General features: G+C 38.5%; 1 protein-coding gene across 11 annotated transcripts in view; it reads left to right on the top strand.

Moving 5' to 3' along the window:
- Positions 1-22,114, top strand: part of SLC10A7 (solute carrier family 10 member 7) — a 262,461-nt gene that overhangs the window by 221,863 nt on the left and 18,484 nt on the right. For 5 of the 11 annotated variants that reach the window (XR_010156721.1, XM_016952338.4, XM_024356321.3 and 2 more), the window contains 3 exons: positions 765-930; positions 1,879-1,930; positions 11,251-11,324. Coding sequence is in view for 7 of the 11 variants with exons in the window: in XM_016952338.4 (XP_016807827.1) it covers positions 765-930; positions 1,879-1,930; positions 11,251-11,324 (292 nt within the window). In the remaining 4 variants the exon portion in view is untranslated. The remainder of the gene's footprint in view (positions 1-764; positions 931-1,878; positions 1,931-11,250; positions 11,325-22,114) is intronic. The other 6 variants (XR_010156719.1, XR_010156717.1, XR_010156718.1 and 3 more) reach the window with 2 other exon arrangements.

Here is a 22,114-nt window from a genome sequence, read left to right as displayed (position 1 = left end):
TCCAAACAGAAGTTATCACTAATATTCAGATGACCTGATTTTAAAATAAGACAGAATTGCTCTATAACTTTATATTTCACTGATCCTTTTGTAGGAGAGTTAGGACAGGTTTATTCATTTTTAAATGTTAATTCTGGAATTCTAAAAGTATGCAAATGGCATTTGTCTTTGGATTCACAAAAACTCTAGATATTCAGAGTTTGAATTATTTAAACTCCCACAACACATGCACTTTTGCTTTTCAAGCATGAGTTATAATTTAATTAAAAACTTCTGGTGCATTGCTAGCATTTTAAATATTAATATGTTCCATGGATCACTTTCGATTATCTACCGTCTTGAAATTCTTGAAGATGTCAGATTTTTAAGATTCCCAAAGTTGCACTTGGAATTGTCTGTTGAGGCAAAGGGGACTGTGATAATTACACACATCCATTAGGATCAGCAGAGGAGATAAACTTTGGGGAGGCTTAATGGGCATGTCTCAGTGACAGCTAGCAAAGAGCATTTGGCATGATTAAGGATGGATTTGAATGCAGTTGAAAATATACTCTCATTATGGACACCCAGTGGAAGTTGCACTACAAATGTTAAATTCCCCAGAAGAAGAGTAGTGTGGCAGGGAAGCTTTGAAATCCACTGTGGCCATCAACCAAATTATTCTCTTTCCTTTATGTCTTTCTCCTGTCAGAATCACTTTGTGATGCCCATTTCAACTCCCTACATCTCTGAAAAGAGGCAACCTGTTGATCTCTGTATTTCAGATTGTCCGAAGATACATCAAGGATTGGCTTGAGAGAAAGAAGCCTCCTTTTGGTGCTATCAGCAGCAGTGTACTCCTCATGATCATCTACACAACATTCTGTGACACATTCTCTAACCCAAATATTGACCTGGATAAATTCAGCCTTGTTCTCATACTGTTCATAAGTAAGTTGGAAAATGGGATAGCCTGGCTATCCCTCAGTGTCCTCAATAGCAACGCGTAGCACTGTGTGTTCTCTAAATTCATGTCTAGTGTTAATTTGACTAGAAATGAATGCTTAATTTTATTTTACATTTACTCAGTGACTTTATTCTGTTCTTTTAAAATACATCGGCTTTACACTTATATCGTAATTTCCTTTGTTTTTGTGTCTCCTGCCCCATTTTCTGATTTATAGTAGTTGATGTCAGGTGAGAGAAGCCTTAATTCCTGTCAGATGCAAATGTTAGATTAAGCACTGTGTCACCAATTTAGTTTATTATAGCTTTAAACTGATCTTACCCCTTATTGTGATTTAAAAACAGGATTTATAATATATGATACTATTATTTCTAAGTATAATAACTTGGCTGCGTTGGTTAAAATATGAATATTTACATCATATTTTCTAATAAAATTTACCCAAAATAATATCATTTCATTTTGAGAAGCAGCAGACCATAAAATGCAGGAAACTGCTAAAGCTCAAAAAGCAACCTTTTGTTCTATTTATCCTGTTATCCCAAAGACAACTGTTACTAATGTTGTAATATCAAAGAATCTTTTGTTATTCTAAAGTATATTGTATGCTACTGCATTTGTGATATTTGTAGAAATATTCATAGTATAAACCAGCTCTTTCTAAATTGACCAAATTAAATAACCAAATCTTAAAGAGGCTTTAGGTTTTCCCTCAATAACAACGACTGTTTCTGGGGATATCATCAATAAGAACAGACTGAGTCCCACTAATTTAAATGATTCTTTCAATTTAGCAAGGCATGCTTGTTTGGTTTATTTGTTTGTTTTTGTTTTTTAGTTCCTACAAGTTTTAGATAAAACAAGTATACCAATAAGTATGCTACAAATACTGCTTTTAGAGTGCTAATTTAGATTCAATCTTTTTTCTTCAGTATTTTCTATCCAGCTGAGTTTTATGCTTTTAACTTTCATCTTTTCAACAAGGTAAGTGATTTGGTATCTCTTGTTATTAGTTTTCTAAATGAGGAATCATGCTGTCTACTTGGCTACTATGCCACTATACACTTTTATATTTTTTTCTCCTTTTACATATGTTTTTCTCCTGTCTCCCTGACCATTCTGCCTCCCTTCTGCCACCTTCAAATTGTAGACGTTACAAAGGGTCTTTCCTTGGCCTTATCTTGTCTATCCACATTGAGTGCTTAGGCAGGCCCTTCCATTCTACTGGCTTGAGCTGTTAGCTTCATACTGATGATTTTCAGGTGCAAACCATCCATTGCAATGTTTTTAACTGAGTTTGAACCCTATGTTTCATTTACCATTTAGATATCTTTACTTGACTGTCTTAACAAGACCTTAGACTCAAGATATTCAAAATGGAGTCATGTTTTTCCCAAAAACTGCCTCTTTCTCTTATTTCTTTCCTTATTTTTAGTGAACCACCATCCTCAAAGTTACTCAAGCTGGAATCCTTCACATCATTTTTTTTTTTAATTTCCCGATCCTACTTCTGTAATATTTTTTCTGCTCCAAAAGCCACTTCCTTAATTCAGGCTCTTGTTGCCTCTTTCTCTCTAGGCTATTTCAATGGATATCTTACTGATAATTCCATTTCTACACCCAACTTTTGTTATGCATTTCATAGTGCTTCCAATGACTAGAATTCTGATCATAGCTCTCTGGTTCAGATATCTTCAATGGTTATCCAGTGCCTATAGAATGAAGTTTATTTTGGGGGACAAGGTCCTCTAGTCTATTTTCCAGTCTCATGAACCACTACTAGTATTCATGCTGTCTAAGCTTTAGGTTGATGTAAAATCTTTGCTGCTCCCTGGAAAGACCTCATGCTTTCTCATTTCTGTCCCTTGCTTAGGCAGTCCCCATATCCAAATTAGTCTCCATGTCCTGGTTCCTCCTTCCTGTTCTTAAAAGCTTACCTCAAATGCAAATTTTTCCACCTTTATTATACATTACAAATATTACTTGAACTTCTGGTTAGAGAAAGTTACCATGGGAATGCCACAAATAAGAGGTGATTTCAATCTTGCACTGATAACCCAAGTGTCCTCTGGGTGGTACAGTAAGCCAACCTGTATTCAGTTCAAAGAAGAAGGAAGCACTTCCCAAGATAGTATAGAGCGAGGATTCATGGAAATGATGGGTCTTGACCTGAGCCATACAGAATGGCTAATTGTTCAGCAGTTAGAGATGCCAAGAGGGAGTTCTTGGTGGGAGAAGAAGTAATAACGCAAATGTGGACACATACAAAAATCAAGATATGGTGAGACAATAGGAGTAGAGGAAGATTAGAAATAGTAATAGTAACTGGAAAGGTAGGCTTGAGCCAGATTGCAAAGCCCATGAACACCAGGCGATAGCAATGAGTGACCACAAGGGAAAGAGCCTATGCTGTTTATAAGGCTTGAGAAAGCGTCAGAGCAGTGGATGGTGCAGGCTCTCACATTAGGCACTTGGCTCTCACAGCACTTGGTATAGCACTAGGCTGATTGTAAACAGTCAATAAAAACTTATTGATTGATGTAATTTGAAGCATTTTCCCAAGCTAGAGATTGTGATTTATGAAGTAAGAGTAAAGCCTGGAGCCATTAAGTCACAGAGAAAATGTGACTTAATTGGGTAAGTCTGAAAGCAGGAGCTATTTTAAAGTTCTTTTTGTAAATGGCTTGTTATATCACCTTAGAAAAGACATTTGCCTTTCAATGGCAGTTTGTTTGCTTGTCCTTGTGGCAAAAGTGATCATCAGAACCACTCCTCCTATTGGATGAGGTAGGATGCAGATATCCTGTTAGTGACTAAAAATTTTCTTGAAAAATAGAACATAGAGCAGCCACTACTGGGACTGCTAAAGGAGGCATGGGTGGCAGAAGTGTGACACCTAGTTGAACTGAAATTAAGATTTACGGCACGGAGTAGACTGGACTTTCGTAAGGATCTGTAATTTTGAAATCCTTCTTTTCTTGCTTATTCTGCATTCACTGAGGTTCTGTCAGGGTTTTTGTTTTGTTTTGTTTTGGTTTGGTTTGGTTTGGTTCGGTTTGGTTTGGTTTGGTTTGGTTTAGAGACAGGGGCTTGCTCTGTCACCCAGGCTGGAATGCAGTGATGACATCATAGCTTGCTACAGACTCAAACTCATGGGCTCAGGTGATCCTCTTACCTCAGCCTCCTGAGTTAGCTGAGACTACATGCAAATACCACCGTGCCCGGCTAACTTGTAATTTTTTGTAGAGACAAGCTCTTGTTATGTTGCCCAGGCTGGTCTTAAACTCCTGGCCTCAAGTGATTCTCCCACCTTGACTCCCCAAAGTGCTGGGACTATAGGCATGATTCACCTCAACTAGCATCTGTCAGGTTTTTAACTTCCTTGACTTACAGTCAAACCAGCACATTCTTTGATAAACGACAGCATATAGCTTGATCATTTCTCCCTCTCTGCACCCCCTCCCCGCCCTGTCCCCTGCCATAATCATCTACTAATGATTTATTTCGAATTTGTCTGAAGCCTAAATTAACTCTCACATAGCCTCATTCTCTGTTCTCAAATTCCTGGCTTGCCTGGAGAATTTCTGTACCTTTTTTTTTTTTTTTTTTTTTTTGAGATGGAGTCTTGCTCTATCGCCCAGGGTGGAGTGCAGTGGCACAATCTCGGTTCACTGCAAGCTCCGCCTCCTGGGTTCATGCCATTCTCCTGCCTCAGCCTCCCAAGTAGCTGGGACTCCAGGCTCCCGCCACCACGCCTGGCTAATTTTTTGTATTTTTAGTAGAGATGGGGTTTCACCATGTTAGCCAGGATGGTCTGGATCTCCTGACCTCGTGATCCACCCACCTTGGCCTCCCAAAGTGCTGGGATTACAGGCGTGAGCCACCACGCCCAGCCCAAGAATTTCTGTAGTTTTAAAAAAATCTGGCTGGGTGCGGTTGCTCACGCCTATAATCCCAGCACTTTGGGAGGCCAAGGTGGGTGGATCACGAGGTCAGGAGTTCAAAACCAGCCAGGCCAACATGGCAAAATCCCATCTCTACTAAAAATACAAAAATTAGCCCAGCGTGGTGGCGTGTGCCTGTAATCCCAGCTACTCCAGAGGCTGAGGCAGGAGAATCGCTTGAACCCGGGAGACGGAGGTTGCAGTGAGCTGAGATCACGCCACTGCACTCCAGCCTGGGTGACAGAGCAAGACTCCATCTCAAAAAAAAAAAAAAAAAAAAACTAATAATCAGAGATGGGGCATTAGCTTTGCTACTTTGTAATACATTATTTTTTACTTTTCTCTGTCCCAGTTGCTAGGAAATGAGTTGATTCATCAAGCCAAGAGTCAGCTATCCAATGACCTAACCATTCTGCAACTTTGGGAAACTGCAAATTTAAAAAAAAATAAACAACACACACACACATTGAAAAAGCTTAGAAAAGGAAAGCAGTAATTGGAAATCTTTTAAAAATATATAAAAAGTTAAAAAGTTTGGTAGGCTGATAACTAGAGTAACAGAAACCTATATTGTCATTAGAGTGGCAAAAGAAACTGTTAATGAAGGAAAAGGAAGAAAACAAATATTTGTATATGTGTTTTAATTCTGATCAGTACATTTCCAGTGAGATATCTCAATCTGCCTTTCACCATAGCCCTGGGAGAAGCAGGATGGGAGAATGGGAAAGGGAAGCAGGCAAGGAAGATGGGGATGATCATTAATGGTAAGTTTTCTTACCATTTCAGAGGAGGCAACTAAGCCTTGGCACCCTGGGTAGCTTGTTCAGTGCCACCCAGCTAATGACGGAAGAGGTCTTCTCTGAAAACGAGCAGAGACAAAACACAGGTACAGAGGTTAACAAAGAAGAGGCCTCACTTGGAAGTTTCCTCCTCTGAAAATAGTGGGCTTAGACAGAAGTATCTCAAAGGACCTTTTCTGTTCCACATTCTGTGATTCTACTAGTAAAACCTGACATGTTTTCCTCTGTGGGTACTGCAAAGGAAGGCAAAATAAACATTATGTGGAAAACACTGATTGAAAGCTTTGTAAGAAAGAATAAAAAGACCAGTTGGGAAGAAAAGGAAATAAACATCTCAAGAGAAGGCAAAGTGATCAAAAGAATCACTAAAAACAGGATAAAAAGAAAATCAATATTAAAAAGAGATAAGGTAGAGTTAGAAAATAAATAGTAATGTGATTCCTTTCAAGAATGTGAGCAGACCCAATAGAGATGTTAATCAGTGAGAATAATTTTAGTCATTACTACTCAAATATGATGTACAGGACACTTGATTTTTCTGGGTCTTGTCATGATCTTGTACCATGAAGTCCCCCTTGACAGAGTATGGCTAAGGGTGGATTATTTACCAAGATAGCTGCTCTCACCCATTACATTTTGTAGTGTTTTTGGTTTTAATATTGTCTTTCTCAAAAGGGCAAACTTATGACCAAGGTTTAGGGCAAACTTATGACCAAGGTTTGGGGCAACCAACTTACTAGTTGTGTGACTTTAGGGGAGTTGTTTAACCTACTTGTGTTTCCAGTTCCGTTTTTGGAAAAAGCAGAGCAATAACACTATCTGTTTGTATGGCTTTTCTGAGAAGGAAGTAATACTGGCTGCAACGTGCTTAGAAAAATGCTCAATAATGCTTATGCTGTGGTAATTTACCACCCTCCTGAAGAGAGGGTTAAGTGAGCATCTGCTCTATCAGCTTTCCCCAATGTACAGCGCTCCAGTCCTACATAGCTAGAGTACAAGTCAACCCTATTGAGGAGGAACATTGTTTTTAACCTTAAATGTTCCCTTTTTATGCCTTAAGGTTCTAATCCTCCTTCCCACTCATGGACTTTTTGTCAATAAGACTGTAGAGCAGTGTTACTGAGAGCAATGAGCCAGAAATCTCCCAGTGTGGCCCTAGCTTTAGCCTCCTTACCTGAAACAGAGGACAAGTAAGCGTATCTTGCAAATATCCTCTTTAGCCACATTGTGAATGCTGCTCTAGTGAGCAGCAGCCAGCGCCAGATTAATTCAGAGCCTCCTTGACCAGAGAGACTGTGACACACTGGAAATGTGCTGTAACCTTGAAAAGAACAAGATATCAAGCCGAACACAGTTTACTAAAGGAAAAGTGTAGTGCAAGACTCTAGGAAGAAAAGCAAATGCATAAACCCAGATGCAGCCATGGCTGATATAAACAAGGGCCACAAAAGACAAAGTTTTTGAAGTGCTCCTAACACCACAAACGTTGCTGGACAACATCCCCTACCTAGGACAGCTGATCACATTACATGTTCTACAATCACTGGAGGGCACTCACTCCTGCATGGAAGTTTTTTTATTCATTGTTAATTGACTGTAATTCATATTCTCCAATCTGCCAATTTCAAACTTTTCTAATGTCTTTGATTCCCAGGCCTTGGAATTAACTTAAAGTTGGCTCACACTTTACAAAGAAAGTTAAAATCTCTGACATAACTTGCCTCTGCTTGCCCGTTCTCTACCTGAAAAATCTCCATATTTTTCACTCCCTTTGTTCACTTTTGCTTCCAGCTCAGATATGTTAGGAAATGCCCTGCTCCAGATAACTTCTTTATTCTTGGCTTCTCAGGCCTCTTTGGGACCTATGTTCATCAGATATTTCTCTCTGCCATGTCTTCACTTTCTCTTTATAATCATAGTCAAATATCCTGTGACCTTTTTCTTCCCTTTGCCAGATTTCTTGAAAACACAGTCCTCACCACTCCAAACACGGTCCTTCTCACCACTCCAAACTCAGTCCTTCTCACCACTTCAGACACAGTCCTTCTCACCACTCCAGACACAGTCCTTCTCACCACTCAAAACACAGTCCTTCTCACCACTCAAAACACAGTCCTTCTCACCACTCAAAACACAGTCCTTCTCACCACTCTAGACACAGTCCTTCTCACCACTCTAGACACAGTCCTTCTCACCACTCCAGACACGGTCCTTCTCACCACTCCAAACTCGGTCCTTCTCACCACTCCAAACTCGGTCCTTCTCACCACTCCAAACTCGGTCCTTCTCACCACTCCAAACTCAGTCCTTCTCACCACTCCAACCACAGTCCTTCTCACCACTCCAAACACAGTCCTTCTCACCACTCCAAACTCAGTCCCTCTCACCACTCTAAACTCAGTCCTTCTCACCACTCCAAACACAGTCCTTCTTACCACTCCAAACACAGTCCTTCTCACCACTCCAAACTCAGTCTTTCTCAACTCTCCAAGTTCAGTCCTTCTCACCACTCCAAACGCAGTCCTTCTCACCACTCCAAACACAGTCCTTCTCACCACTCCAAACACAGTCCTTCTCATCACTCCAAACACTCCTTCTCACCACTACAAACACGATCCTTCTCACCACTACAAACATGGTCCTTCTCACCACTCCAAACACAAGCCCTCACCACTCCAAACACAGTCCTTCTTACCACTCCAAACAGTCCTTCTCACCGCTCCAAACTCAGTCCTTCTCACCACTCCAAACACAGTCCTCACCACTCCAAACACAGTCCTTCTCACCCCTCCAAACACAGTCCTTCTCACCACTCCAAACACAGTCCTTCTCACCACTCCAAACACAGTCTTTCTCACCCCTCCAAACACAGTCCTTCTCACCACTCCAAACACAGTCCTCACCACTCCAAACACAGTCCTCACCACTCCAAACACAGTCCTTCTCACCCCTCCAAACACAGTCCTTCTCACCACTCCAAACTCAGTCCTTCTCACCACTCCAAGTTCAGTCTTTCTCACCTCTCCAAGTTCAGTCCTTCTCACCACTCCAAACACAGTCCTTTTTACCACTACAAACTCAGTCCTTCTCACCACTACAAATCCAGCATACATCAGCATCAACTCCTTGGCCTCCTTCCTCTGTTTCCTTAATGCTCCTCTTGGTTCCATATACTCAAAATTTCTAATTTCTCTTTGATTCTTCCTTCTCTCTCAAAGCAATAATAATAATATCAATATCCCCTAGCTTGTGTTCGACATTTACATTGTGCCACATTCTTAACAAGCACTGGCATTTATCCCCACAATTGATCCTAAGAGTCAGAAGGTCTTATACTCATTCTACGTATGAGAAAAAGGATGGCCTGGAATTAAAATCAGGTGTGTTTGCTCCAAAAGCCTGCACTCTTGAGCTGTTGGGAGGTACTATTGCACAGAAGTTAACAGAAATTATTTTCATCCTATCTCCATGTCTCTTTCCACCATCTCCTGTTTTCACTCTGATTCTTTAGGCCCTTAGAGCTCCCTGCTTCCTGCCCAGCCTCACCATCTTCAGTCTTACACCATGCTGTGTGATCACTTCTCCTTAAGAATGGATCTACTTATGTCATTCTACTGTCCCAAGTCCTTCAGCAGTTCCCCTTATCCCATCATATCAACTCCATACTCCTGATCATAAGCCAGTGTCCCTGCACACAAGTCAGCCTGAAGAATCTGTTCTTTGCCAACTGCCCCCTACACTCCCGTACTGCAGTCTCACTGTCCCCTATCTAAAACACACATCTGCACATATCTAAATCTATTCTTTAAGGCTCAGCTCAATTGTTATTTTTTCCCAGAAGGTTATTTGTGCTCTATCATCATCTCCTACTTTCCCTGCCAAGCTAGAGGTGATCCTTCTCTTTCAGCTGAAAGCACTCTATTTCTCTCTCCTCTCCTCTTTCTCATGTATGTCTGTAGTGCTTTCATCTCTCAGCTCTTGCATTTACGGAACCTTATGGAACTCCTTCCCCATTAGGCCTACTGTGAGGAATAAAGGGATGAAGAAATATGAAAGCCATGTAATGCAATGTTTAAAAAACAAGAATGGTATTACAATATCAATATGAGAATAAAATGTAGAAACAATTAAGCCAGTCTTATTATACTCAATAAGAGTATATGATATGCATCCATGGGGAATCCTCAACTGAAGTGAGACACCAAAAATTCAGTTTGAAAGTTATCAAGAATCAGCTTAGAAGTACGACTGGTTAGGAAGCAGAAACATGCATGCCTTTTCAGAAGAGAGACCAAAGGCCATTTTAAATATTCTCTTGACACAGGCACAGGGGATGAGGAAGCAGGGTGGGGTGATGGGGGAACCCGGGGGGGGAGTTGAGGGGACTCTTCTCTCCTCCTGTGGGTATACAACAAGAAAAACAGGATGTGGGATCTATTTACGGAAGAGTTTTCTCCCAGCAAAAGTCGTGCATGGGTATGAGATTACTAAGAGAAATGATTGGGTCTCTTTCATTAGGGAGCCTTAAAAATCAGGTACATTGTTATATCTGCAACTGTATACATGGAGTCAGTTTCTAGAACATTTTTCCATTTGCTAACTCTTCTGTCAGAGTTCAGAGCAGGGAATGAATAGACTGTATATAGTCAAATCCTGATATCCTGACTCCACAGGAAATAATAGTTTCTAAAATATAAGGGCACAATCATAACAATGACATTTTTAACTTTTTTGGCTTTCTAAACCCTTATTATCTAAAACAGGAAATCTGATTATGACATCCAATTCCCAGTACTGACTCCCCACAACATTTAATTAGTTTTGACTCAGTGAGGTTTTTTTTAATGTTTAACATAGTATATAACAATAGTAGAATATAGTAATTAAGAACACAGGCCTAGGAACTAGACTCTGTTTGAATCCTGGCTCTGTCACTTACTACCATGGGCCCTGAGTACGTTATACACTTCTGTGTGCCTCAGTTTTCTCATCTGTAAGTAGGAACATTACATCACTTGCCTTTTGGGGTTGTTGCTTTTACATGTAAAGACATTAGAGAAGTGCCTATACGTGATACTGCTCAAAAAATGATAATTTGTTTTTACTAAAATATATGATGTTAAATCTTTTTTCATACCCTGTATTCTTAAGTGTGTGTTTGCTACCAAAAGGATGTATTGCTCCTTGAAAAGAGCATTTTTAGAGATATATTTATCCTTTCAAGCCACTGGGTAAATTTCAAGTGGTAACCTAGAGACTTAGAGTTCCTTGTTGCATTATTTTTATAATCAGTCCTGCTCCAGGGGCTGATTATATACGTGATCTTAGGCGACCTCCACCACACATTTTTACAACTGTTCTCCTTTTCATGGATAAATGACTCAGAAGTAGTTCTCTAAAAAGAAATCCAGACACTTCTGTACATTTGGGTGTAGAATTACTACTGTCACCAGGATTGATCAAAGGGATGTTAACATAAAGGTAGGTACTACATTTGATTTTGAATGTGTTAAATTGGCTTTTTATAAAAGTATTTGTCAAAATCTTTTTTTGCCCCTAGGAATAATTCGGGTTTCACACCAGCAGACACAGTGGCTATCATTTTCTGTTCTACACACAAATCCCTTACATTGGGTAAGTGATTCACAGAGTTAAAAACCACCTATTACCCTCATATAGTTACATCTTATGATTTTGAAATTCAAAGAACTCTTCAAATTAAATGGAATGGGGTGTTGTCCACACTATTAGATAAGGAACAGTAGCAAAGTGAGGGTGGGTCATTGCTTTGAAATTCTGTTATTTGATTGAACAAATCTCTGTGGGCCAAAATTAACACTGTAAAACTTAGCTTAATTTATAATCATATTTTCAATTCTCATACAAGATTACCAGTGTAGAATGTTAACATTAGAGCAGGGGTGGAGATGCTGTGGAAACTACTTCCAAATAGGGAATTGGCAAAAACATTGCTTTGGCAGGCCCTAGAGTTGTCCCTGGAAAAGATTAACTTATTTTCCAGCAGCTCAGAGCAAGGTGGGAATAATGTTATTACTCTAATTTGATATTGACATTAGTTTGATGCTTATTTCTGAATGTTATTTCTATAAAGAAACAATATAGTTATCATTAACTCAATCAGATTAGCACTAAAAGTGAAATAAGTATTTATTTAATGGACAAAAATGGATTAAGAAGAAAAGTGCTATTTTCTACTTAGCTTTATCCAATTAGTGGCATTATCTCAATAACCTGTTACACATCCAGAATCTATGTTTTTAGTCATTAAAAGTCATTAAGTAATCAGAAGCTTTATTGAAATATACATCAGTCACAAACTCCTTGGGGTGGTGGGCATGTTATGGCAAAAACTCATATTAACAATTTCTCTACATTTTGGCACATGAGTCACTTAAGAGAATGAAGAATCATTACAATGTTCTTAGTCTGCTTATGTTAAGGAAATTCAGTCTGTGAACTAGAAAATGAAGACATTTCATAATGTTTTTATTAATCCCAAACATATTTGTCTGATAGTCTACTGTCAGTCTTACCAAGTTTGGAAAATGATTTAGAAATTGGACAAACCCTTAGGAGCAGTTGTTACTGAGAGCTTCAGCTTATTTGAATTATATATATATAGTCTATGCACTGCTCTATTTTTGTATCTGTGTAGCTATAATCATCATTAAATTGAAGTTGAAACAGTCTTAGAAACCATATTCCAATCCTAATTTTGTGACCTTAGACAAATCAATTAACTTCCCTGAACCTTAACCTTTTCATCTGTAGAAGGGGCAGAATAACACTCATTTTGTAAGGTTGTTATAAAGATTAAAGTTTAAATTTGTTAAGTACCTGGCACAGCACTTGGTAGATAATAGGTAGTCAATAAATGACAAGATGTGTGCAATAATCATACTGTAAGTAGATTGATGTGGACTACATGAGAGAGCCCATCTAATAGCTTGCTGTGCTGCCTGGCACTTGGTGAGTACTCTATAAGCTGTAGCTATTCTTATTGATTACTAATAACTATGTTAGTTACAACTATGTTACCACTCCCAAGGTTCGAGTCTCCTAACCCCTGTCTTGTAGATTTTCATGTAGCAAGTGTATTTTAGTTGTTGACCTCAAGGAAATAATCTTACACTTCTTTCCCATGTGTGTTATTGTCATGTACTGCCTGGTGTCTCAGGTCTTCTAAAACCAGAGGGACTTTTATAAAGTTAGTGAGTCCAGAGGCAGATGCTGCCAGACTCTTCAGATACACAGAGTGCAGGGATCGAATGAGCCTGTATCCTTAGAGCATAGGCCGAACCATGGCTGCACCAAATACATTCCCACATTTCTGCAACAGGCTTGCAAACCTGACCCACTTTTTTTTTTTCTATTTTGAAGATTGTTCTTATTTTTCTTTTTTTTCTTTTTTTTTTTTTTATTTTACTTCAAGTTCTGGGATACTTTTAAGGACTTGCTTTTGTCAGGAAAACCAGAAAGAGTTTTCTCTGTTTCTCTGTTCTGTGCTAGAGCTGGTTGTGCTGAACAAAGAGCAAAACGCATACTCAAGAAGCACACAGCAGTGTGAACAGTGTGCTTTTCTATAAGCAGAATATCTACCCATTCAGGGTTTTTTGTCTTTTTATTTTTCTTAATCCTAAAGTCATATTTTCTGTCCTTTGTACTCTCCAAAAGCTAATTTTCAGGCAAACAGATAGGTGCTATGCAGTAGTTGTTTTGCTAAAAAGGGTTGGGTTAAATTGGATTTCTGTTTGCTTTTGCAGTGTTCTACCATGAAATAGATCCTCCAATATGATGCTGTACTAGTATAATATCTATGTAATCCTTAGCTACTTTCATAACATGATAGATATAGGCTGTCTTGGAATTATAAGATCTAAATACTCATCCTGGCTCTTCCACTGATACTTTCCTGGGCCTCAGTTTCCTTGGTTCTAAAATTAGGTAATTTTACTTCCAGCTCCAATATTCTGTCATCCCTTGATCATATTTGGCTTCTGTCTTATAGTCTCTTAGATAGTATTTATGAAAATGCCCTCTTTGCTGCTTCCCTTATCTCAGACAGATCACCGCTATTTCCCCCATACAGCAAGGGATGTTTAGATGCTAATGCTAGAATGTTCTTGTTAAGCACTATAAATTTACTATATCCATTTTCACAAGATCCAATGCATGGATCTACTGGTGACCTGACATCTCTGGTACAGAGGATAGGCCATGACAGTGACCTGAGATATAGGCTGATAATAGTCCTAATGGAAATTCTTTTTTGTTTGTTTTTATTTTTAATAAACTTTATTTTTTTAAAGCAGTTTAAGGCTCACAGCAAAATTGAGTGGAAGGTATAGAGATTTCTCACATACTGCTTGATCCCATACACACACAGCCTCCAAAATATCAACATCCCTGCATGGAAATGCAAGAACATCACAAGGAGTATGAGGACTTCATAGTCCAGAAAGCAAGGGGAAATTTTAGGTAATATCAGTTAGAGTTATATTTTCTCTCACTGCTGACACAAAGATGAAATATAACAGATTATAATATAACTATTTGGCACTTTAAAAATGCATCTTTCCCTTTGCAGTCACTATCATAGTATTTCTTCTGATTTTATATATATGTGTGTATATATGTGTATACACATCTTTAACATCTCACATAGAATACATTAAGTGAAATATAAAATACCATTCATTACTATATCTAGTATTTGTATTTAAGAATAAATCATTGCAGGCCAAGAGGCAACCATGTAACTAATAAACCAAACATGAAAACTCTTGCTTGAGAAGCTTTCTGAGTATTCTCTTATATACACCTTCGATTTATTTTATTGTTCTTGCTTTTGCCCTATCTCGATCTCTTCCTTGTACTTGCATCTACACACATGCTGAATTTGATTCATTGCTTTTATTAGTGCATTTGCCATTGATCGATTAGTTCTTCGTATTAGTACTTTTTCTATTGATTGATTGCAGATGAAGTGACTATTTGACCTTTAATTATGAGGCTTCCTATTGAAAATGACATTGAGCTATGGCTTCACATAATCCATCTGGAAAGCCTGACATGATGCCATTCCCTGGAGTTCGTTCAGGAAGAAAGAGGAGGCCTGAAGGAAGTGCAGAGCTATCACTGTGCTTCATCTAAAACAATACTACAGGGCTTGTTTGCTGCTCTCCTATAGTTTCAGCTCAGGGTTGGAGGTAATTTTATATTTTGTCAAGACAGCATCACTTGCTGTGGGTTGCCATAAAAGCCATGAACTCTCCCAAAGTATTCTCTAGTTTGATGGCAATTTTTATGTAATAATGAAAAGATATTTTACATAGCAGAGATTGAAGAACAGCTTGTATCCTAGTTAATAATGGCTTAGTGCACAGTCAGTCAATAGATCTCATCAAGAAAGAAATTAGATCCAAGATATCCTGTGGAATTGGCATTTTACTTCCATCTTATTTATCCTTTTCTCTTGAGTATTCAAATCACTTTGCTTATCTAGAGTTCCAATATATGCAGAAAACTTTCTCACAACACTTAGCAAGCAAATGTTTCAGGACGTTTGAGGTCCTTAAGTTAAGCATGTTTGTGTTAGTTTTTAATGTTTTTAAATAGCAAACTGAAAGCAGATAACCTCAGAGTATGTCAGCTGACTATTAGCAGTCAATGGCAAGACTCCAAATTTCCTATTTCCAAAAGTACTTCTGAATTGAATGAATGCTAATTAAATATTAAATAGAGTATCATCATCAATGCTTATTAAAAGTCCACTGTATATCTTGCCATTTACAGACATTTGTGTACAAAGGCAAATCAAGGCAACTATTTCTTACATTGTTTATATGTACTTAATTATGGGTCTAGTTGCAGTTACACAGCTGAACTATGACAAGAACCTGTGCATTAAGCTAAAAGAATATAGCTTTCTGGTAGACATAGGATAAAGAGCACATCCCTGATTCTAGTCTGGATTCCTGTTCCAGTTCTCTCACCAAAAGCTGGAACAAATCACTTAATTGCCATAGGCCTCATTTCCTCATCCATATAATGAGAAGATGGACAAAACGACACTTGAGATTCCTTCCAGTATTAAGTTTCTGTGAGTCTGTGACTGATATTTCTGCTCTATGAAATAACAAGTTTCCCTATTATGTGCACAAAGGAAATAAGTTCTTGAAAGGAATAGTTACATAAATAATGTTAACATATTACAGAAAAGGAAATATGTCTATAGCTTCTTCCTAAAGAGGTTAAAAAATACCTTCAGACCCTCCAAACTGTCTTAGGAGAAACACAATCTTAAAAGGATCTTGTTTTCCATTTGATTGGAAGTTTCTTAGGAATGTTAAAGAATTACCTACAACTTCGGCTAAAAATCTCATTTAATAACATTTGAGTCATTTTGTCAAGAGGAAATTGATTTGAAATACAAAAGTTTGCATTTCTGGTATTATTTTCCACACAAAGCCTATTCTACTTGGTACATAAAGAATCTTATCTTAATAAAACTACTCTACAATTGGTCTAAAAGATTAAAGCTCTTAACCCTGTAGTATAATGTTACCTAAACAATCTTGAATATTAGCAAGTCAGTAATTGTTGCCTTATTGTGCATACAAATAAATGAAAGCATAGAAAAAAAATCTTTAAACTTATCCCAGATCATATCTCAGAAACTATATTCCAGGCCTCCTAACTTCCAGAACTGCATTGGATTATAGGATATGAAAACACTTTGAAGACCAAAAATTGCTTTACTAGATCCAAGTATTATAAATATTTGATCTTCGCATGGGTTTGAATTGTTTTATTAATTGTTTAAAAAGAAAATTATTTCTGATTACACTGCTGGTTATAAGACAGTTCTAAAATACTTAACAAATGTAATTGCTCCCATAAACATATATCTCCATGTGGCCCAGTCATAAACTGATACTCATTTCTTACATTTTCTTTATTATTAATAAAAAGTTATATTCTATTTAAAGTAGATCTAGTGAGCCAGCCTTACCTTTCATGAGGCAACACTGTCTGCACTCCATTCTTGCAAACTAAGAGCCACATTGCCGTTTCACAGTAACCCATTAAAGTTGAAATAGAAATCCAGAGGAACGACAGAAAATAGAAGACTATCTTTGGAGTGTAGCCATAAATATATTCCTGTCATGCAATTTCCTTCAGAGTTACAGTTCTGTGAGGAAAGGCAGTTTGGGAGTCTTTGCCATTTGACAGATTCTTAAAGATGCTGCTAAAATTATGGACCTAGTAGATTTTTACCACCAGGCTAAAGAAAAGTGAGGGAGTGTCTGTCATTTTGTGCTATTATTTTCTGATCCACATAAAGAAAGAGAGAAATGGAAGTTCTCAAACAAAGTGATACAATAATATTCTTTAGAGATTTTTGAACTATTTTCGGTCTGGATTTTTAATTCAGAATATGGTATCTGAAAATCATTGCTAGCATATCTAGACTTTGCAATCAAAATTTAGAAAGTCCTCAGGGTTCTAGACAGCAGGTATGAAATTAAAGATATTAAAGCTTCTCTGAAAGATCTCCAGCTTGACCCTCAAGTATCATTCATCTTAATGATATGCCAGATGTTCACCCTGATACTCTCATGCTCTATTCCTCCTCTTCTTCCTCCACGTCAAATGTTTTTAACCACAATCTACATTTAGAAATATATTTTACAATGTGATCCAGAATTGATTTTGCAGCTCACTAATGGGTCACAACCCAAGGTCTAAAAAAGATTGCTTTATAGCTTGCTTAGCGAGAAGGTTTTACCTTCTTCCTCAAATAGTCGCCACGTAGGCTTTGGCTTCTGCTGTCCCTTTTTCAGTGGATTTTTTTTTTTTTAGATGGAGTCTCATTCTCACTCAGGCTGGAGTGCAGTGGCATGATCATAGCTCACTGCAGCCTCCAACTCCTGGGCTCCAACCATCCTCCTACCTCAGTCTCCTGAGTAGCTGGGGCTACAGGCCTAAGCCACCATGCCTGGCTAATTTTTAAAAATTTTTTTGTAGAGACGGGGGCTTCGTTATGTTGCCCAGGCTGATCTTAAACTCCTGGCCTCAAGCGATCCTCCCACCTCAGCCTCTCAAAGCACTGGGATTACAGGTATGAGCCACTGCACCAGGCCTTCACTGAACTTTAACCCAAATTTCTGATACCATGTAGGAAGCAGAGCTAAATTAAGACTTAAAGTGATTCTTAATTTGCATAATATAAGATTACTTTTATTTAGATTATTATTTTATTCAGCTTATGTAACAGTTTTTATACCTTTTTTGATTTATTCAACACATTTTCAATAGTAATAATAGCAGCAAACATTAATTGGGCATTTAATAGGTAAACATTGTGCAAAGTGCTAGTTACATAAAGTAGTTTACTTTAAAATACTTCTCTATGGACAGTGTGGTAATTATGTATGTACTTGTTAGTTTAGACTTCAGTGCCAGGAATAGCCAATTGCTCTAACAGAAAATTCTCACTGTAGTGTTCAGCCACAACTTTATCAGAAAGGAAATACTCACTCCAGAGGCAGCTACAACAAATACTTTTGTTATATCTCTATCAACCAGAGACCTTACTAATTAGCATAATGAATTCAGAAATTCATTATTTTGATTGGTGAAATTACTGACTTGTTACTTTGCATGATAAATGTAATAAATGGGTTCTCATTGATATCTGGACTGCCTAAAAGTTTGAGAGAGACTTCCCACTTGCTATAAGAATCTGGCAAATCCCATAGTCTGCATATGAAACCATCAGGGATGTGCGGGAGTGATCCCTACCTCATTTTGTGTCCAGCTACTGTTGGGAGGATCTGTGGTTTCCTGAACCTGACTGGAAGATCACCAAATTCTGCTCTGGAATGTCATTACATAGCTTTGAGGGACCCTCTCATGCAAGGTGCTCTGAGAGCACCTAAAAGGTCCAAGCTGAGACTGCCATTTTATAGGGTAGGTTGCATAAAATATTTTTGTGTTGAACTACTAGTGTATGTTGAGTACAAAAAAAAAAAAAAAAAACTATGGGGGCAACAACTTACTTTCATTAAAACCTGCTGGCAAAATTATAGTAGTACAGCTAAGCTTCACCTACCTTAAACTTCCTTTGGCTTTATCTGCTGGAATACCTTATCTCCTGCTTATACCTTATCTGCTGGAAAGAATCCAGAACTTATACATGACCAGCTTGGTGTAGGTCACTTCCCATAAATACTTTGTGGGCACCAGCTCACATGACCTCCACAATCACACTAGATAAGGGAAGTTCCCAAGTGATCCATGACTTGCCCGAGTCACATGATGCCAAGTGGCAGAGCCAGAAATCAAGCCCAGGCCTAGCTATTAGCCACCATGCTAAGCTGTAGTGAGAGTTCTGCAGAAAGAGCCCTGTGCTCTGAAACATCTCAACCCTGTGGTCCACTGGCTATGAAAAGTTCAGACTAGATGATCTCTGGGGCTCTTCTAGCTCTACTATTCAATAATTCTGATTTTGAAGGGCTTAAGTATGTAGCTTTAGAATCTTGAGCCCTTTGGATGGACACCATAGACCAGCATTTCTCAAAGAGTGATCCTCAAAATTATAGCGCATTGTTTCTTAAAAGAAATAAAAATTTAAAAACAAAACAGATTTGCTCAAGCCTACTGATTCTGAATTTTAAGGATAAAACCCTGATGTCCGACACATGTAACATATTTCAAAAGAGGGTATCATGCACATTAAAGTTTGAAAGCCACTCATTATTGACATCTAGAGTCACCTCTCAGGTTTCAGATGTGCTAGCTCATGTACCCAGATTCTTAGGAAGCTTTGATCTAGCAGAATATTCAGTCAGGTTTTGTGTAGGTGCATTTTGATGACAGTAGGAACCAGTTTCAGTCAACTCTGGGTGGTTGGTTGTTGTTTTTCTTACTTTAGCCAGGCCACAGTATACCCAACTTTGAAATACTTTATATTCCATCATCAGCCAAAAGAATATCCTTATGACATAACTACTTATGACATACTACTAAGTATTGTATAATAATAAGCAATCATTTTTAAAAAATGCAGTAGGCCCGGACCCTAATTTCCAGGAATCACCTTCTTCCTCATTCCATGGTTTTAATATATGATATTGTCTTCCTGTCTAGGAAGGATAAAAACCTGGCTCCAGTTTTTCTAATTTGTAGCTGGGGTAACCATATTTTGCCTAACTTCAAATGTCCTTTTGAGTTTCATTTGTATTAATCTGGTTAAACAACAGTATTTGGATGTAAAAGTATGCCAGTATTTTATTAATATAAGGTATAATCTAGGCCAGGCACGATGGCTCATGCCTGTAATCCCAGAACTTTGGGAGGCGGAGGCTGGTGGATCACCTGAGGTGAAGAGATTGAGACCATCCTGGCCAACATGGTGAAACCCTGTCTCTACTAAAAATACAAAAACTAGCCAGGCGTGGTGGCAGGCACTTGTAATCCCAGCTACTTGGGGAGCTGAGGCAAGAGAATCGCTTGAACCCGGGAGGCGGAGGTTGCAGTGATCCAAGATCATGGCACTGCACTCCAGCCTGGGTGACAGAGTGAGACTCCGTCTCAAAAAAAAAAAAAAAAAAAAAAAAAAAAAAGTATAATCTGAACAAAAGAGAACCACCCATTTAGTGCCCAAAATACCTAGCACTCCCTCCAGAGGCAGCTTTCTTTTTTTAAGATCATGTCTTCCTGGCAAGCTGAGGGCAAAACTGAAGCATATTTAAAATAAATTCAGAATGCCATTTGAAAGTTATCCTTATATAAATCCCTTTATGAAAGGGGACTTATGTGATTTTTTTAAAACTCTTACAACACAATTATTACTGTAGAAAGATTTTTTTAAAACTCTTACAACACAATTATTACTGTAGAAGGATTTTTTTAAAACAAAGAACAGGAGATGGAATCACTGCTTCCCAGAAGTCAGTGCTCTGAAAGGGGCAGTAGACCAAATATGATCATGAGCACTTACCAAGAATACAGGGCTTATAAACAGATGAGGCCAGTGGGAGTTTGGGCAGCATCAGTGGGAGGGAGTTTCAGTTCCCAGGACAGTACACAGCATCACCATCTGCAGTGTTTTAGAAGTGCTGCACACCTCATCCTGAATGATCTCAGTGACAAGCCCCTCCCTGGCCAGTCCTGGTAGACTGCTAAATTTGAGCCCCATAATACTATTTCATAATGCTACTTCTTATAATAATAATAACAACAACAGCAACAATAATAATCCTAATAGCTATCATTTTGGGGATGCTCACTCTATGCCAGGTACTATACTAGGTACTTCCCATACACTGTCTCACTTGAAACCTCTAACCACCCTTCAAGATAGTTATTTTAACCTCATTTGAGTCAGATGTGGAAACTGAGGGGGGTTAGGGTAAGATAATCTGCTTATATAGCTGGTGGGTGGTACAGTGAGGATTTAAACTCAGGTCTCTAATTTCAAAGCCCACGTCCTTTCCATCACACCACCCAGCCCTCTAGAAGTACCTATGAGTGGCGTATTAGCTATCTGCTGCTCGCTCAGCCTGAGTGATGGAGCAGGAACAAGAGGGGCCAAGTGCTTGCATGTGTCAGCTTCATTCTAGCTAAGCTCTACCTGCAGTTGTCACCTACAGCTCAATGGCAAGGAGACATGAAAAATCCCACATATTGTACAGTGGCACCTCACAGTATATTGAATCCTTGTCACTGTGTTTCCTAATGACAGCTCTTAGCATTAGAAGCTTTTAATTCCATAGTTTCATATTAATTTCAAACTAAAAAGTACTTTATAATAGAGATAGCTCTAAAGAGATTAATTTTACCCATTAAAAATCAACTCACATGCCCTCAGTGCTCCTGAAAGGGGAATTCCAAAGAAATGAGGGGCACACTTTCTGTTGTTCTGGAGCTTATCCCTTCTGATGAAGACTTTGCCACATCCAGAAGACCAGAACAGCCTGTTTCCTGGAAATCCCTGTTCATCTGTGCACTCGCTGTCAGTTGCAGAGGGATTTGTTTATTATTATTATTAATATTTAGAAAGTTTGCCTCTAGCAGTACTAAAATGTGCATCACAAAACAACACTCATTTACTGCATTTGAAGTGAAGACTCTCACCCAGGAGAGCCCATCCACTTGAAGTTTATATCTCTCAATTTCAACTTGCAAACAGAGATCGATAAAAAACAATTGTCCTTTCAGAGTTGCATCTCTCCAATTATTTATTTGGTCATGTCTCTTCCCAGAAGTTCTCTTAATTGAACCAGACACTATAAACCAGGTTGAGTGTCTTTAATGACAGCCCGCTCCATGCTTCTTTACAGTAAAGAATACATGAGCCTACAGCTGCAAAGCAAGGGTAACAGTTTCCCCTTGTA

This window comes from Pan troglodytes, chromosome 3 (assembly GCF_028858775.2).
Source record: "Pan troglodytes isolate AG18354 chromosome 3, NHGRI_mPanTro3-v2.0_pri, whole genome shotgun sequence".
Taxonomy (NCBI): Eukaryota; Metazoa; Chordata; class Mammalia; order Primates; family Hominidae; genus Pan; species Pan troglodytes.
This window is presented reverse-complemented; position numbering and strand designations above follow the sequence as displayed.